This window comes from Mus pahari, chromosome 4 (genome assembly GCF_900095145.1).
Source record: "Mus pahari chromosome 4, PAHARI_EIJ_v1.1, whole genome shotgun sequence".
NCBI classification, from domain to species: Eukaryota; Metazoa; Chordata; class Mammalia; order Rodentia; family Muridae; genus Mus; species Mus pahari.
Window position 1 is genome coordinate 111,734,854 of NC_034593.1, and position 16,459 is coordinate 111,751,312.

Sequence of the window (16,459 nt, forward strand, 5' to 3'; positions counted from 1 at the left end):
CTGAGCCTATATCCTGATGTGTACTCTCTGCTCTTCCTTACCTGAGCCTATATCCTGATGTGTACTCTCTGCTCTTCCTTACCTGAGCCTATATCTTGAAGTGAACTCCCTAGTCTTCCTTACCTGAGCCTATATCCTGATGTGCACTCCCTAGTCTTCCTTACCTGAGCCTAATTCCTGACATGTTCTCCCAACCCTTTGTTTTGCTAGTTCCAGCGTTTGTGGTCTAATGTTGAAATCTTTGATCCATTGGAAATTGATTTGTATCCCGGGTGATCAGGTCCTTCTATGTGTAGATATCCAGTTTTCCTAACACAATTTATTAACTATGCTATCTTTTTGAAGAAAAAAATACTTAATTATTCTAATGACTAAAATATTCTTCATGGATGTTAATTTAGTTCTCCTGTGTGCTATACAATACATATATTTGGTCAGAAAATCTAGTGAATATTGAAAGTGATTGTGATGATTTTAAAAAGTAACATTTCTTTTACAAGTAGATTTTAATATATAAATTCAATTTACAAACTTAAGAAAAAAATGAAACAAATTGCAATTATATTTGACAAAGTCTCACTTGATTATATGAATGGTCTACATGGCAGATGTCTTAGTAGAAGTGGGAATGAAGAGGTGATTGTTGGATTGGAGAGCTGGCTCAGCAGTTAAGAGCGCTGCCCTTCCACAGGACCCAGGTGCAGTTGCTAGCACCCATGTTAGCAGCTCCCAGCAGCGTGTAACCCTGGCTCCTGAGGATCTAGTGCCCTCTTCTGGCTTCCATGGGCACCGGTATAGGTGATCACTCCCATCCCCCACCAGACAGACACTTTCATAAATAAAACTAAAAATAAATCTTAATAAAAAGAAATGACTGTGAGCCTAAAACTGTATTCTTTCCCTCTTTATGTCTTTGTTTTATCCTCCATAAACCCTCTCACGTCTATATTTGAACTATACTAAAGGCCCAGTTTATGGAAAATACTAATAGTAATAAAACATTTCTTTTCTATCTCTCTAGTAAAATTGCGTATGTCCCTGGAATGTAGATCACAGAATTTTACAATACTACACTTTTTTTAGAAACAAAGGAAAATGTAAGATAAGGATGAATTGTTTCGATGTACCTTTGTTTGAGTGTCTTAGACTGGATATTTCTTCTGACTAAGCTTTGTCTGTGTGACCTTGAATGACCCAGGCCACTCGAGCCCCCGCTACATTCGCTGCACCACGTACTGCTTTCCCTGCACGTCTGACATGGCCAAGCAAGCTCAGATCCCACTGGCTGCTGTCATCAAACCCTTTGCTGACATTCCTCCCAACGAGGTAAGAATGAGTAAAAGAGATTCAGTAATCTACCTGCTTACTCCAAAACGGCCTTGACAAGCTTTTGTTCTATGTTATGCCAAAATCTGGGAAAGTGGATTAAATGTATATGTCAAAATACCTAGTCAAACAATTCATCTGTAAATCAGAATCTTATAAGTGGTATTATGTAATTCCCTGAATACTAGTCATGATGGTCTGAGTCATATATTCATTAACCTTAATAGTGCACACAAAACGTGTTGTCCAGGAGCAGGTGGTGTGGTGACAAAGCACATGACTGCCAGGGAGGCCTAATGCCCATTTCAGGGCCCTGCCATGGAGGTGTTCTGGTGGGAGAAGTCCTTGAACTTAAGATATCTGCTTTAATAGTTACTGTGCCAGAATGCTCATAAAGTAAATGTTAGAAACATAGTAGAGGCAGAGCTATATGTGTACTTGTTTGTAGGGCTATACCCAATATATAGTTTAGTAGTAAAACAAAGTAGAAAAGTGGCTCATATTTAAAATCCATGGTTGTAGGTTGTTGTTAATATTGATCAAGTATTAGGTTGCTGAAGTACTTGATCATGATATCTGGACTGTCAGAATTCTGTTCCTCACGGCAACCATTCCTTTTATAAAGGTCCTCAGTGATGGCTATCAAATGCTCAGGGAGGGAAGGCCCATAGCAAAGAAAGTCTCAGTTCAGTGAGGCTTTGATGTGGCCGCTCACAGGAGTGCAGCCCCTTAGCCGGAGCCATTCTATTCCACTAGCTGTGCTTCAAGTTAGAGTTCCCACTCCCCGCTCCAAGGACCCTCAGCCTTGGGTCTAGGGATCCTTAGAAGGAGGCTGATCTAATATAAGGAGCAACATCTGCAGAGGGGGACGATCCTTTGCTGGAGAGAGTGGATTCTCTTTCTAAGGGAGAGGAGGAGGTAGGGGGGAGAGGAGGGGAAGGAGGGCGCTCGCCTGAGGGAAAAGAAGAAAGAAGGGGCCTGTGGCTCCCGTGCATACTTCTGTGCATACTTCCGGCCTTCCGATGCTGTAGGACCTCTTCCCTTGAGAATGGGCTGAACTGAGGATTTGGCCATGGGGAGGCTGGAACTGCCCTTAGAACCCCAGAATCCATGTGCAGCTCAGGAAGCACATTCAGCAATCGTGGTCTCTCCTATCTCGGTCTCAGCAGCGCTATACAAGTCGTTACAGCTTTGTTAATGATAATATAACTAACCCTCTGACATTGTAAGTGAGCCCCCAATTAAATGATCTCCTTTAAAACAAACCAAAACCAAAATGAAAAAAATGCATGACTTAAAGCCAGGGTTGATTACATTTCAGCAAATCCGTATACCTGTGTAACCTCAGTGCCTACCAAAATTTAAACTATCATGGTTACTCTAGAGAAGCCCTTCATGCCCCTGAGCCATTCCCACCCTTCACACCACCTCCCTTCCTTGGTATCCACTGTTCTGACGGTTTCTATGACAGACTTGCATTTCTCGTCTAGTGCCTTCTATGGCTAAGGTTACAGAGGATAGAAATGCTGTGAAAGTGTGTTCTCTTGCACTCAGTGCGGTTCACGGATCAGCAACCTTTCTTTTTTTATTTCTGAGAAGTGTTTTGTTGTACAGTTATGACAGTCTGCTCACACAGTATTTTATTGGTAGACATCTGGGCTTTTTCTACCTCATTAATAAAAGTGCTGTGAATATGTTGTACAAGTCTTTCCGTGAACATAAGCTCATTTTTCTTAAGCTAACATCCACAAATACACCTCAGCCTCCTAAGGTAATACTCAGTGGATTTATAAGAAGCTCACAGACCGTTTTCCAAACCTCACAGATGTTTTGCTCACCTTGCATTAACATGCCAGAGCTGCCCTAGGGTTTAATGATGTCTTTGCTTTAATGTTAGCAATCAGGATGAGTATGTGGTAGACTCTATGAGATAGTCTTTATTTCAAGGTCTTTGATTTGAGCAAAATTTAATTTAATTTAATTTTAAAATTGTACATTATTATGCCGCTCTTATACCCATCATTAATAATTATTAATACTTGTTATATTGTGATTTTTAGAGAATGAACACACCCTAGGTATATGTAATTTCCACTTTCCTGAAACCATTCATTACATCCTAGGTATATGTAATTTCCACTTTCCTGAACCCATTCATTGCTTCTCCCCTTTTCTCTAGGGACAAACACGGGTACACTTGATGTTTGTCCTCACCTTATGACAATATGTAGCATTGTTCTTCACTTAGCTGAGATGATGACATTTTTATTATAAAGTGTGAATAGTCACAGGGAAGGATCCTCTTCGCTTCTCTTACTGCTGTTCCACCACCACTTTTCAGACAGCTCTTACCTAATTTTTGGGATTCCTTTTACATGTACAATACACATATTTCTAAAATATACATATAAGTATGTGTATTCACCCCTTGACTAAGTCAGTATGTAAATTACTATATTAGTGCTGGCACAGCTGTGCCATGCTCTCAGCATTTCTGTTTTTTTGTTAGTGTGTTGTGCCCTGGTCCCATGCTGCTGTTTGTAGAGCTGCCTCACCCTTCACAGCAGGGAGAAACACCGTTGAAAAACTGCCAGCCAGCCTGATTATCCCCATTTCAGAGATGAGGAAACTAAGGCAGAGTTAGGTGTGTAGTAAAGGTCAGCAACTAAGGTGCCAGAGTTCTCTAAAGGCATAGTCTCACTTTCTCTTGTTCTCTCATATTCTCTCTCTCTCCCTTCTCCCTCCCTCCCTCGCTTCCTCCCTCCCTCCCTTTCTATCCATCCCTCCATTAAACCCATATCCACGTATTCAGATGCTTCTCATAGAAACCCAAGATTTAACATGCTCAAAAGTGAGTTTCTGCTCTGTGCCTGTTCACACTGCTGGGTACCAGTTAGCATCACTGTCATTTATCAAATGGCTCAGGTTAGAAACCAAAGCTCAGTAAATATAGTCGGTAGTAAAAAATGAGGGCCAAAGCTGGTTTTGTGTTTTATTATTTGTGTTTTGAGACAGGATCTCACTGTGTAGACTAGGTTGGCCTTGAACTTACAGAGTTCCACCTGTCTTCTGAGTGCTAGGATTACATGTGTGAGCCACAATGCCCAACCCTCAAGACAATAAGTTTTCAAATACCTTTCTTGGGACTAGAGAGTTGGCTCAGTGGGTAAGATCGCCAACTGGTTTTCCAGGGGGCCCGGGTTTGATTCCCAATACCAACATGGTGACTCAGAACCATCTATAACTTTAGTTCCAGTGTATCTGATGTCCTCTTCTGGCGTCTGTGGGCTCCAGGCATGCACCTGGTTCACAGGCATACATTCAGGCAAAAACATTCATATACATAAAATAAAAATAAATAAATAAATCTAAAGTAAAATACCTTTCCTAAGCAAATGGATTGTATGAATATAGTTTTCGTATGAATATCATTCAAAATTAGTGCCCCCTGTAATAGGTGACTTATTGTTTGTGGATTTCCTAAATGGTTAGATTTTATTTGGTGTGGGCTAACGTGACCATCATCACCACACTGTGTAGAGTCTTTTTGAGTAATCTGGTTCGGCATCTCTCAAAAGAGTTTATGTAGCCTGGCTTTTTAATTGTCGGTTCTGTTGTTTGACAAAACCTTTAAAAGTATGCATTGTGTTAGCAACGGCCTGTAAAACTAACCCTCGCCAGGCAGTTATTACCAGAGACTGTTCCTGCCAGCATTTGCTTTGGAGATGGCTGCTGCTTCCAAGGACAGGGCTGGTTCATCATCGTCTAACATGCCACACTACATACCATAAAACCTTAAGGCTTAGACTGTGTTTTAAGCAGAGCTCATTTCTGTATTCAATATAGTTAACCCTGAAGTGGCTTTTATTTTTCCATCAAGTTACTGGTCATGTTCACAATTTTGTTAAATCTTTTTACTTTTGATGCAGTAGTTTAAAAACTGAGGTGGAAATCCTCTTGGTGTCAAGTGTGAAGAGACTGGAGGTCATGACTGATTTCACTTGGATATTTTTCTATGAAACACGAGATCTTTACATTTTGTGCGTCCCTCTAGGTAGATGGAATGAGTAATATGCATTACAATCCAGACAGCAGAGGCTGCTATTCCATCGGTGGCTATTTGTGTGTACTTTTTAATCATCAGTGGATATAACAATCAGGTCACTGTTGCCTTAGCAGTGATGAGCTTTGGTCTACACTTTGCTGATGTCGTCTTTGTTACGTTACACTAGGAACTGAAGTAGACTTTAGAGTTAGGGAGAAAACACCAGCAACTCTTGACCAGGTCAAGAGAAATTTGCAAACACACAGCTACTTTTTTTTTTTTTTTCCAATGCGAAAAGGGGGTTCTTTAAATCCACTCTTGTTTGTAGAGTTCACATTTAGGGAACATTTTATCTGAGATATGGTTTAATAAAGAAGCTCGTCTACTGTTTATCACTCTTTTAGTCCTTTCTCTGAGTGAGTTCATATTCTTTTTTTTTTTTTTTAAGATTTGTTTATTTTATGTATGAGTACACTGTTGCTGTCTTCAGACACACCAGAAGAGGGCATCAGATTCCATTACAGATGGTTATGAGCCACCATGTGGTTGCTGGGAATTGAACTCAGGACCTCAAGAAGAGCAGTCAGTGTTCTTAACCGCTGAGCCATCTCTCCAGCCCCTGAGTTCATATTCTTATAACTCATTGTATATGAAGATGATGGCCTTGGAAAGAAATCAGAATTGTGTCCAAGAGCTGGCGAATGGTGTTAACAGACAAAGGAAATGAGCCGGGCACTGGTGTATTCTACCAGGGAAGGTCTTTCCATCCATGTGGAGGGGACCGATTGATCGTCATGGTCATGCATTGGCTTCCCAGCCAGCCCTGCATGCCTGAGATGACAAATTTTGGCAGAGCGGATACTCTGTTTAATATACCAGAGGAAAAACGTTCTGTCTCCCTAGAGCATAGTTTATGTCAGGATGACCGTGCAATCCATCCTCCTTTTGGGAAAATTACAGTTTGTAACGTACATGTCACCCTCTTCCTCCCCCTTCTTGTCTCCGTTCTTTTATGATGAGGCTCTACAGGTTTAGGCTGTTTCACATCAGTACTGTCCCAGGGCCAGGGATTGATGCTGCTGGAACTCCGGCTGGAAACAGTTCTTCAGGTTCCACTGGGCTGGAAGGAGCTAGCCGAGGGAGGTTTTATTTGGTTAAGTATGAAGAAGGGCATTCCTTTTTCTTACTAAGGGTAATGGGCCCTTTGGTTCCTCTGAGTTTATGAATGAACTCGTGTGTGAAGCCAGATTTTCATATTCTCTGAAGACCAAGATAATCCAGAATTGATCAGTGAATAAGGAGGATTTCCTTGGGGTTGTATAGACAAAGTTCAACTAAATAGCAGAATTGTGGTTAGTTCATAGGTCTTTAGGCATCTAAATTTGTATTTTCAGCATAGCTGTAGCTGAATGTGTTGCTAGTGAAGTACAAGTTCGTGTCATATATTGGCCATTTTGTTTCATACTTGTAAATGACTATAGTCTGCTTATAACTTTACCTTCCTACAAATTCTGTAGGTAGCAAGGACATCATTTTGGAATCTGCTTATTAAAATGTATTTTAATAAACTTAGTATTTGTAAGAACCGACTTAGCAAATTCTCTTACTTATTAATGAGAAAGGCTAACTGGAAAAGGCAGACAATAAGACAGTTATGAAGACTCTTAAGACGTCTAAGGAAGTGTTCAAAATTGACTCCATTTCTCAAACCATAGTATATGGCAACCAAGTGCAGAAAACTAGGCGAGGAGCCCAGAGGTGATTGTGGGCCTCTGCTGGGGCTTGCTGTTGGGACCTTGGGCCTCCATTCCTGGGTCGGGCAGTTACAGGCTACAGGACTAGAAAGCAATTGCTGCCTGTCACTTATCCAGTCTCTGCTGGGCATCCAGCCTGCACTCTTATGTTTATATAATTCATGTTATTAGAATTTCATGTGGGCAAACATGCAGCTACTTTTACACATAAATATCTATGTTCTATCAGTAAACTATGACAAAACATTGTGGTCTCTGTAGTTCCTTTTAGAATTTAAAGGAGACTTACGACTTAAATTACTTTTGAACAGATGTTTCAAAATTCCAAATTGACCTTAAAGGCGTGGGTTATGATATGAAAATCCAAGCTTTACTGCAATAGTTTACATATGTTGACCAAAGGGAGAACCTGGAAGGGTAAAGTGCTTGTACCAAGACAGAATGCTAAGAGCAATGAATAAAGCATTTAGGGGCCTTTATTGTATAAAGTTTCTTTGAAACTGAACCTTAATCTCCCTGTGTTTTGGATCAGTTTTGTGACTGTTCTAGGAACAGGACCGGCAGCTGAAAAATGCAATCGCCCCCCCCCCCCCCCCCCAGAGCTGCGCTGTCATGCTATAGCAAACTGTGGTGAATCCACATTTATCAGGGCAAAGCTTGTCTGAATTCTGTTTCAGTTAATGGTTTAGAAACAAAATGTACTGAGCCAGTTTTCCCCATCACAAAGCTATTCTTCATAATTTTTCATTTTTTGTTAGATGAAGAATGATCTTGGGAGAAATAAGCATTAAAGCAAAACCTCTTGCCATGCCCCAATGTGCAAGGGAAGTAAGTTTGTGCTTTACAGCCTGGTGGCTGGGGACACTGTGTTCCAGAGGCTGGACTAGAGAAGAGCTTCTCTGTTAGGTGCGGAGATAAGCCACCTGACGGGGAGCTCCCTAACGCATGCTTGCTTTCCTCCTCCTCCTCTTCCTCTTCCTCCTCCTCTTCCTCTTCTTCTTCTTTCTCCTCCTCTTCCTCCTCCACCTTTCTCCTCCTCTATCTCTTCTTCCTTTTCTTCCTCCTCCTCTTCCTCCTCCTCTCCCTCCTCCTCTTCTTCCTCCTCTTCTTTTTCTTCCTCTTCTTCCTCTTCATCCTCCTCTTTCTCCTCCTCTTCCTCCTCTTCATCTTCTTCCTCTTCTCTTCCTCGACATTCATTGTGGTTTTTAATTTTTTTCTCTTGACTTGATATTTTTATTGATTGTTTAGAAATTTCACATAACGCAACCTGATTCCATTCGCATCCTAGTCCTCCCAGGTCCACCCCCTCACCAATATGACCTCACTCAAAACAAAAGAGGAAAAAAAAAGAAAAAACCATTACAAGTCCAGTTCCTGTTGCCCATATATTTACTGGAGCATGGTAAAACTTACAGTGGCCAGCCCCTTAAAGATAACCGAGTCCTTCCCTAAACATCAACAAATATAACCCACTTGCTTAGAGAGAGACTGGGGGGGTATGTATTGATCAGAGGTCCATTTGCGAATTGGGAGTTGGGTGTGTGTGTGTGTGTGTGTGTGTGTGTGTGTGTGTGTGTGTGTGTGTTACAGGGGTGGAACAAAGGGCTTCAGGCTCGGTGGTAGGTACCCTTACCTGCAGAGCCATCTTGCCTGCTGCCAAGCTATTCATCTTCCAGATCTCAGCTTGGTTACCTCCTTAGGAGAGCTTTCCACCCCTGCTGCCCCCTTCTCTGCACCTGTCCTCACACACTGAGTTTGAGTTTGTGTTTGTATATGTGATGAATGTCCTTCTGCATGCTTTTGTAAGAGTAGAGACCATTCTGGGGTTTCTCCTTATTAAAGTCTCAGGGCCTAAAAGACCATTTTAATTCTAGATACTATTTAAACGTTATCATTACATGGTATCTCCTACATAGGGAGATACTCTAAAGGTCAAGTAGCCTGCTAAGGTTCTCACGGTTATGTGCTCAAGCGATTGCTGTGCATCTCTCTTGTGATGTGAGGGCTGCATGTGCGAAGTAATGCTTCTCATGTGGGTGTTTTCATGGAAAACAACCATGTGGGTATACGCTACACATCCTCTGCCTTTAGTCCCCTACCAGGAAAGAGCACTGTGCTGTCCAGGGTGGCTGTGGCTTTGGGCATTTCTTTTCAGTAAGAATGTTTTAGGCTTCGCTTTTATCCCAATGCCACAGCATTTGTTTCTGCCATTGCATCTCATCTCATGAAGGTACACAATGTTCATACATGTGCGCATATGTGCAGGTGGGGGATGTTCTGAGAGATACATATAAAGTTCGCATGGTTTGTTTGGGAAAATAAGACCATCATTCACTTTTGTTTTCAAAGCAATAAAGACCCTTGACTATAAACAGGATATCAGAACTGCGGTTAAAACAACCACAGTTCATTAAATCAAATATCTAGTCAGTGTCCAAAGTTAAACAGTTCTCTTACACATGTGTTTTAGGCACATTTATTTTAGTAGTGATTTAGGTTCATAACAAAGAGACATGAAAATCTAGAAGCTTCCCATGGCTTCCTGTTCCCGCACACGTGTAACCTCTTCCCATACTGAACCAGATGTATCTGCTGCTTGTGTGTTAGCGTTGATGAGCCAGGAGTCATGACTTTCGTCAGCTGAAGTCCGTGGTTTCCAGTGGAGCACATTGCATTGCATTCTGTGTTATGCTTTCAAGGCTGTGTGTGTGTGTGTGTGTGTGTGTGTGTGTGTGTGTGTGTGTGTCCTTAGTGTCATCTGTATCCTTACCGCCACATCTCACTGCCCTCAATCACTGCCTAATTAGCTTGCTTATCCCTCCCTGCCCACTGGTTGGGTTTCTCCCTGCTGTTTCCTCTGGCCAGGATGTCGCCTAACTGGAACTGCCAGCATTTAACCTCTTCAGCTTGACAAATTTTGTTTGGGATCTGATGCAGCAATTTCCTAAAGATGACATTTCCTGAGTGGCTGTGATGCAGGAGTAAACGAACCACTCGTTTATTTGAGCATGCAACTTTCTCATGGTACCATTTACTTTATCTTTAAAAAGACGAAGTCTTCAAATGACAACATACAGAGGAGCTATCAGTGTATGTGTGGTATAGATGGATTCGGTAGGGCCCATTGACTCCCAAGATCACTGTCCTTAACCCTTAACTGGGCTATGGACATAAAATGAAACTTATTACAGTCTCTGTGCTGAGATGAGACTTAAGTTATGCCTTGGTTTAGAGCACTTCATACTTCTGTGTCCTTTATAGTTAGAAAAGGTTTTTCTGAGCTCTTTATCTAAAGAATTAAAATACATGATGTAATTCTTTCTTACAGGAAGGTAGGGAAAATGTATGTTACCTCATACTTATCAATTATTACTATGTTTTAATAGAAATTAAAAGCCATCTTCCTTATTATAGCTCATTATTGATTTATATAAAAATATAAATGCTTTTCTCTAGGTGCCTTCAAATTGGTCATATACCTTTTATATAATTTTTTTTCAACTTTTTTTTTTTTTTTTTGGTTTTTCGAGACAGGGTTTTTCTGTATAGCCCTGGCTGTCCTGGAACTCACTTTGTAGACCAGGCTGGCCTTGAACACAGAAATCCACCTGCCTCTGCCTCCCGAGTGCTGGGATTAAAGGCCTGTGCCACCACGCCCAGCTCTTTTTGCAACTTTTTAAGATCTTCTTTTCAGTTCTGTCCTCGGGCTGGCTCTTGGCTAGATGCCCACATCAAATCATGAAGGGGACTTCCTCTGACTGAATTCTGAGAAAAGCAAAGGCAGTCCGGTCTTCGAGCAATTGTTTCAGCCCTTTCAACTTCTGTTTGAGGATGAGATACTTAATAGATACTGCGTTTCCTATTAGGGAAGAAACACACTTGATTCCAAGGGCTTTAAGTCCAAGATAAGCTTTCAGTGTCCCTAGAACATTGTGCGTTGTCTTTTCAATTAAGCGTGCTTTTTCAAGTGGCCTGCATTTGAACGCTAAGATATGGTTCCCTTTTAGAGATAAAAGCACTCCTATAATTGGTCAAGGTTTATGAGAGATGGAAGGAAATGATATTGAACTATAGCGATCCTGTGTACTGCATTCATTGTGTAGCGTTTACCCGGAAGTTTCTAACACCAGTTCCAGCAAGAACAACAATGTGGATCTTCGCAAATGCATCCCTTAGCTGGCAGGCTAACCCAGTCCAAGCAGACCACTTTTTGTGTGAGGAATATAATCTCACTAGAGGACCCGACAGAGACCTCAGATAGGGGAGACACCCAAGAATCAGTGGAGGCGACCTTAGCTATGACTCACAGCACTGGGGATATAGAACCTGAAGAGGCCACCCAGAGCCATCTCTTTATCTCGTGTGCTGATGTGTACCTTCCCCCCTGAAGGCAGAGTAACTTAATCTTATACTTCCAGAAAGTTATCTTCTTTTAAGTTTGAACAATTTTACATTTTTTTCCTCAATGGTGCAATAGAGCCAACTACAAAAATTCTTTAAAATATAAATGTGATCTTTGAGTTGTATATAGAAGATACAAGGTGTGATGTTTAGTATCACTCAGAAAAAGCATTCTTCAGGCAGGCAAGTCACTGTGTGTTCAGAGACTGCCAGAGGCAAGGGCTGAGTATGGCATTGCTTCTGGGCCTTCAGGTTAGCTTTATATTTATATGTGTGCATCTATGTGTGTGTATATTCTTACATACATGGATATATAAAAGTCAATATATTAATTATATTGATTATATATAATTAATTATATATAATCAATATAGTTAATATATATTAATCAAGCAAAGGAGACCATGAATTTGAGAGAGAATGAAGAGGGGTTTGGGAAGCATTGGAGGGAGAAAACATGGGAGGGGTTGGTGGGAGGAAAGGAAAGGGAGGAAATGATGTAATTATATTTAATTAAAAATTTAAGGAAAGTGTCTAGTGAGGCAAAGGCAGGAAATAAGAAGAGTCAGGCAGGCACTCACCCACAGTATCCTGGATGCCACTGGCCAGGAGGTGACTAATCTTAGGCGTGGTTGCTGGGCCTTGTACAGCATCAGCACCGGTACTGTGCTTTTCTCCATCGCAGTGCTGCCCACAGTCATGACTCAGCGCTGGGCACTGTCTGCTCTGTTGTTCCTGTGTCCCTTGATTGCCAGGGTACAGAACAGGAGGTGGGTGCCGCCGTGGGAGTGCTGGCCTCCTTATACCCTTGGCTTTTAGGTTACTGTGATGTTGCATGCTATGCTGGTGCCTCTCAGTCCCAACAGCATCTCTGTTTTCCTATGTAGAGTCAAGGAGAAGTTGGCAAAATAGTAGCAACATTTAAAATACAGTTTTTCCTACTGTCTTAAGTTTGGTAAATTGCCTTAATTTCTATGAAATATATGTCTATATGTCTATAGTATATATATTAATTTGTTTTAGAATAGTTTTAAACTGTTGGATAATTTTAATAAAATTTATAAATTATTTTTATGAAGTACTAGCTGCTCTAAGTTTGGCTAAATGTTACTAAAGTCACACAAGTGGTTGTGACCTTCATCTTGGACGGTACCCACAGGAAAACTGTATTCAATTTCAGTCCCATGGTGCCACCTAGTGGACACATTCTATAAAACAATTTAAAATTTTTGGTTTCCTGGGTTTATTATTTAGCAGCTTTCTGTCCTAGGATAGACAATATACAGCAAAACTTATGAGCCTAGAGCTTTGTGGACACATGATCTGTGTCAAAGTTTGCCCTCAACTTAGAATCTTCCTCCCACAGCCGCCCTGTGGCCCGAATTACAAGCTTATGCCCCTACTCTGTCTGTACTTTGTATTTACAGTGCTTGCAACAATGCAGACGCCCAAACAAAAACCTAAAGATCGCGAAAAATTGCATGGGTTTTCCGACCCAGGCGCTCAGCCTCTTGAGCATCTGAGTTTGCTTTGAAGATGGAATCTGTGACGGGTTTTACGTCTCCTTCTATAGCTTTTGTTGGTGGCGTTGGGCAGTGTGTTCTTTCTGCCCATGCCCTGGCCTTAAAGAAATGGCACATTCGTGCTTGTCTGTCACCTATCTGTTCCGTGCATGGGAAGCCCCACTCAGGCAGATAGTGGCTCAGAGGCCAAGGCAAGACTGTCACCACTGTCTGAAAGAGTGAGAGTGAGCTGATCGTTAAAATAGGGACACTCACAATACTGTATCAGTGATGTTAGGGAGATGTTGACTGACTCTGTAATACCCGCTTTAATGTAGTAAAATAATCCAGAGTTATTTTGTTTTTAATCAACGATTGTATATTAATTCTGAGTAATTTTCATTTGTTTAAAATGTTCTTTTTCATACAAGATATTTTAGTATAATTTTCTCCTCCCCAGATCCTCTCTACCCCCTCACCCAGCCAGTTTCATGTTCTTCATCCCCTTCTCCTTTCAAAAAAAATAATAACCCAAAACATTAAGAAGCCAAAATAAAAATAAACAAAAACCAGTAATACAAAAAAAAATTACTAAAACAAAAAGTGCACACATCAAAAACATAGAATTCATTTTGTGTTGGCCTTGCTGTTCCTGGGTATGGAGCCTGCCCTGGAACGTGGTCGTTAGAATCAGGGACACTCCACTGGAGAAAATGGATTTTTTCCCTCTTTACTAGCAGATATCAGTTACAGACCGCTTCTTGGTTAGGGGTGAGGTCTCGTGTCCACTTCCCCTTCTCAGAGCTGGGATTGTGTCTGGTTTGAACCTGCGCAGGTCTTGTGTGCTGACATAGGCTCTGTGAACTCATAGGTGCATCCATCCTGTTGTGTCTGAAAAACAAAATAAAACAGCAACAATAGCAACAGCAACAACAAAAAGCTGTTTCCTCGGAGTCATCCATCATCTTTGGCTCTCACGATCTTCCCACGTCCTCTTCCACAGAGATTCATGAGCCTAGGTGGAGGGGTTGATGGAGATCTCACATCTGTGTGGGGGTGGCTGAGTGCCCCCGTGTCTCCTTAGTCTTTGGACAGTGTCCAGTTGTAGGTCTCTGTGTTAACAGTTCCCATCTCCTGCATGAAGAGGCTTCTCTGATGAAGGCTGAACGGTGTTCCGATGTGTGGGTGTAGCAGTGTGTTATCAGGGGTCATTTTGTTGCTGTGTCCCTTTATAACAAGCAGTAGGTTTTCCTGTAGGCCCATGACCTATCTAGTGTCAGGTTCCTGGCCACCTTAGCAGTTTCAGATATGGGTTCTGTCTCCTGGATTAGGCCTAACATCCAAGCAAAAAGTGCTCAGTGATCCGCATAACGTTTGTGCTACTGTTGTGCTAGTATATCTTGTAGGCTGATTGCTATTGTAGGTCCTAGGGTTTGTAGCTAGGCAACAGTAACGATTACTTCTCTCCCCAGGTAACATGCAGAGAGTACCATCTAGAACTATGAATTCTAGGAGTGAAACTTCTACTTAACACCAGTGTGGTGTCTACATATTTGATATTAGTTTCTTTAGCAACAGGGTCTACTGGAGAGTAGCCAGTAGGCTTGGCATTAGCCTGCAATGTTTTCACAGTCCACAGGACCCTGTTGGCCAACTCTGAGTGGTTATTTTACATACACAAAAGGATTTTGTTCAATGAAGACATTTTAATAAAAATAGTATCAATATACTATTGGCCACACTCTTGATAACCCAAAAACAGGAGATTCAAGTTCATCCTGGTCCTTGACCTTCCGTGTCCCTATCACTTACATGCTGATAAACTCATATGACATGGCAGCAGAACTAATAATAGAAAAAAAGGGGGGAGGGGGGAGAGTGAGCAGGAGTGGGCTAGAGGCCAAAGGTAAAAGCATTCTTAGAAGACGCTGCTGGGGCAGGTGTGGTGCAAAACCCTGGCTAAGGAAAGGGAGCAGCTTAGCTGGCTCTGGAGAAGGAACTTCACACACACACACACACACACACACACACACACACACAGGAGAAGAAGGAACTCCACACACACAGTGTGCACGCGCGCACACACATGCACACGTTTCTACACACACTAAAATTAAACATAGAGGAAAAGGCAGCTTAACTCTTTCCAAGCTTATGCATACTTCTGTGGAGCCGACAAATGGACACGGGGAGGGAGAATAAATCTTGATGGTTTTCAACACAACCTGCGAGATTAAACAAGACTGTGCCATTAAAAAACCCTCCTCTGTCGCCCCCCAAATTAAACATAAACAGTTAAAAAGCTTTTAACATTCTTTACGGCCACCCTGGTTGACTGAAGACCTTCCCTATCACCGTCTGCTTCCTGAAAGACGGAGCACAGGGAAGCCTAAGTGTTCTTAATAGCGAGATAAAGTTCTGACTCGACTTGCTGGGCAGCCATGCTTCTTTCTGTGAGTTCGAATCTGCCAGGACTGGAATGTGTACATGGTGATCGGTGATAGTTCCCAGACACTTTAAGCAAGGTCTGCCTTTGGGCAAATCGTAATATCAAAAAGAAAGGCAAATACGCTTGTCTAGCAAATAACTGTGTCGCGTTTGTTTCTAAAGTATTTCTGAGAATGTATTGTAGCCTTTGAAGTCTTTGGAGACAAAGGGACAAAGAAGTAGAATCTGGGCATACTGAAGACAAACTGCAGCACTCCTCAGGCTTCAGAAGGTGTCCTCTGGTCTCGGGAACAGCAGAAACAGTAACCTGGGCCCTTTGCTGCCATCTTTCATACTCTCTGTCTCTCTAGTCACTTTGCTCTCTGTCTTTTTGTTTGGTGCCTGCATCTTCCCACCCCCTCTGGTTCCTGGATCATCTTTTATTTGCTACTAGCTAAGAAGAGCAAACTCTGGCCAGCTTATGTCTTTCAAATGAAAGGTTTATGTAAAAACATTATAGTGTACATCCATGTGTAGGTTTGAAGCAAATTCCTGGATGCTTAAAAATGCCTCTCAGTTTTTAACAACTAGTTCATAACCGTATTCTAGTCTCCTGGAAGGTAGGAGATATTCTCTCCCCTAGACCATTTTTTTTTTATGAGAACATTTTCATTTTGCAGTAACTGAGAAGTTTGTCTTCAGAACCCAAGTACAGTACATACTGTCCAGCTCTCACTGGCCCCCATTAGAGACAGTTTTTTATGTGCTAAGTGCCTTTTAGAGATATAAAATCATTCTGGATAGAAACAATGGTAACTACCTTTCTCCAGCCACCCGTGCCAAGACCATGTCTGTACACGCACACATTAATCCTTGTCCTGGCAACTCCCCTCCCTCCCCTTCCCTCTCCCACCACTGTTCTGAGACCTCACAGCTCATTTCTGAAACCCCAGTGAGTTAGCTTGCACTTGGAACCTCTGGCAAAGGCAAACATTAGGCCTAGG

The 16,459-nt window shown here is 41.8% G+C and overlaps 1 protein-coding gene across 2 annotated transcripts in view; it reads left to right on the plus strand.

The window, feature by feature from the left end:
- Sec24d (SEC24 homolog D, COPII coat complex component) overlaps positions 1 to 16,459 on the plus strand; it is a 95,462-nt gene that overhangs the window by 32,601 nt on the left and 46,402 nt on the right. For both annotated transcript variants that reach the window (XM_029537347.1, XM_021195252.2), the window contains exon 8: positions 1,199 to 1,326. In XM_029537347.1, coding sequence (XP_029393207.1) covers positions 1,199 to 1,326 — 128 coding nt within the window. The remainder of the gene's footprint in view (positions 1 to 1,198; positions 1,327 to 16,459) is intronic.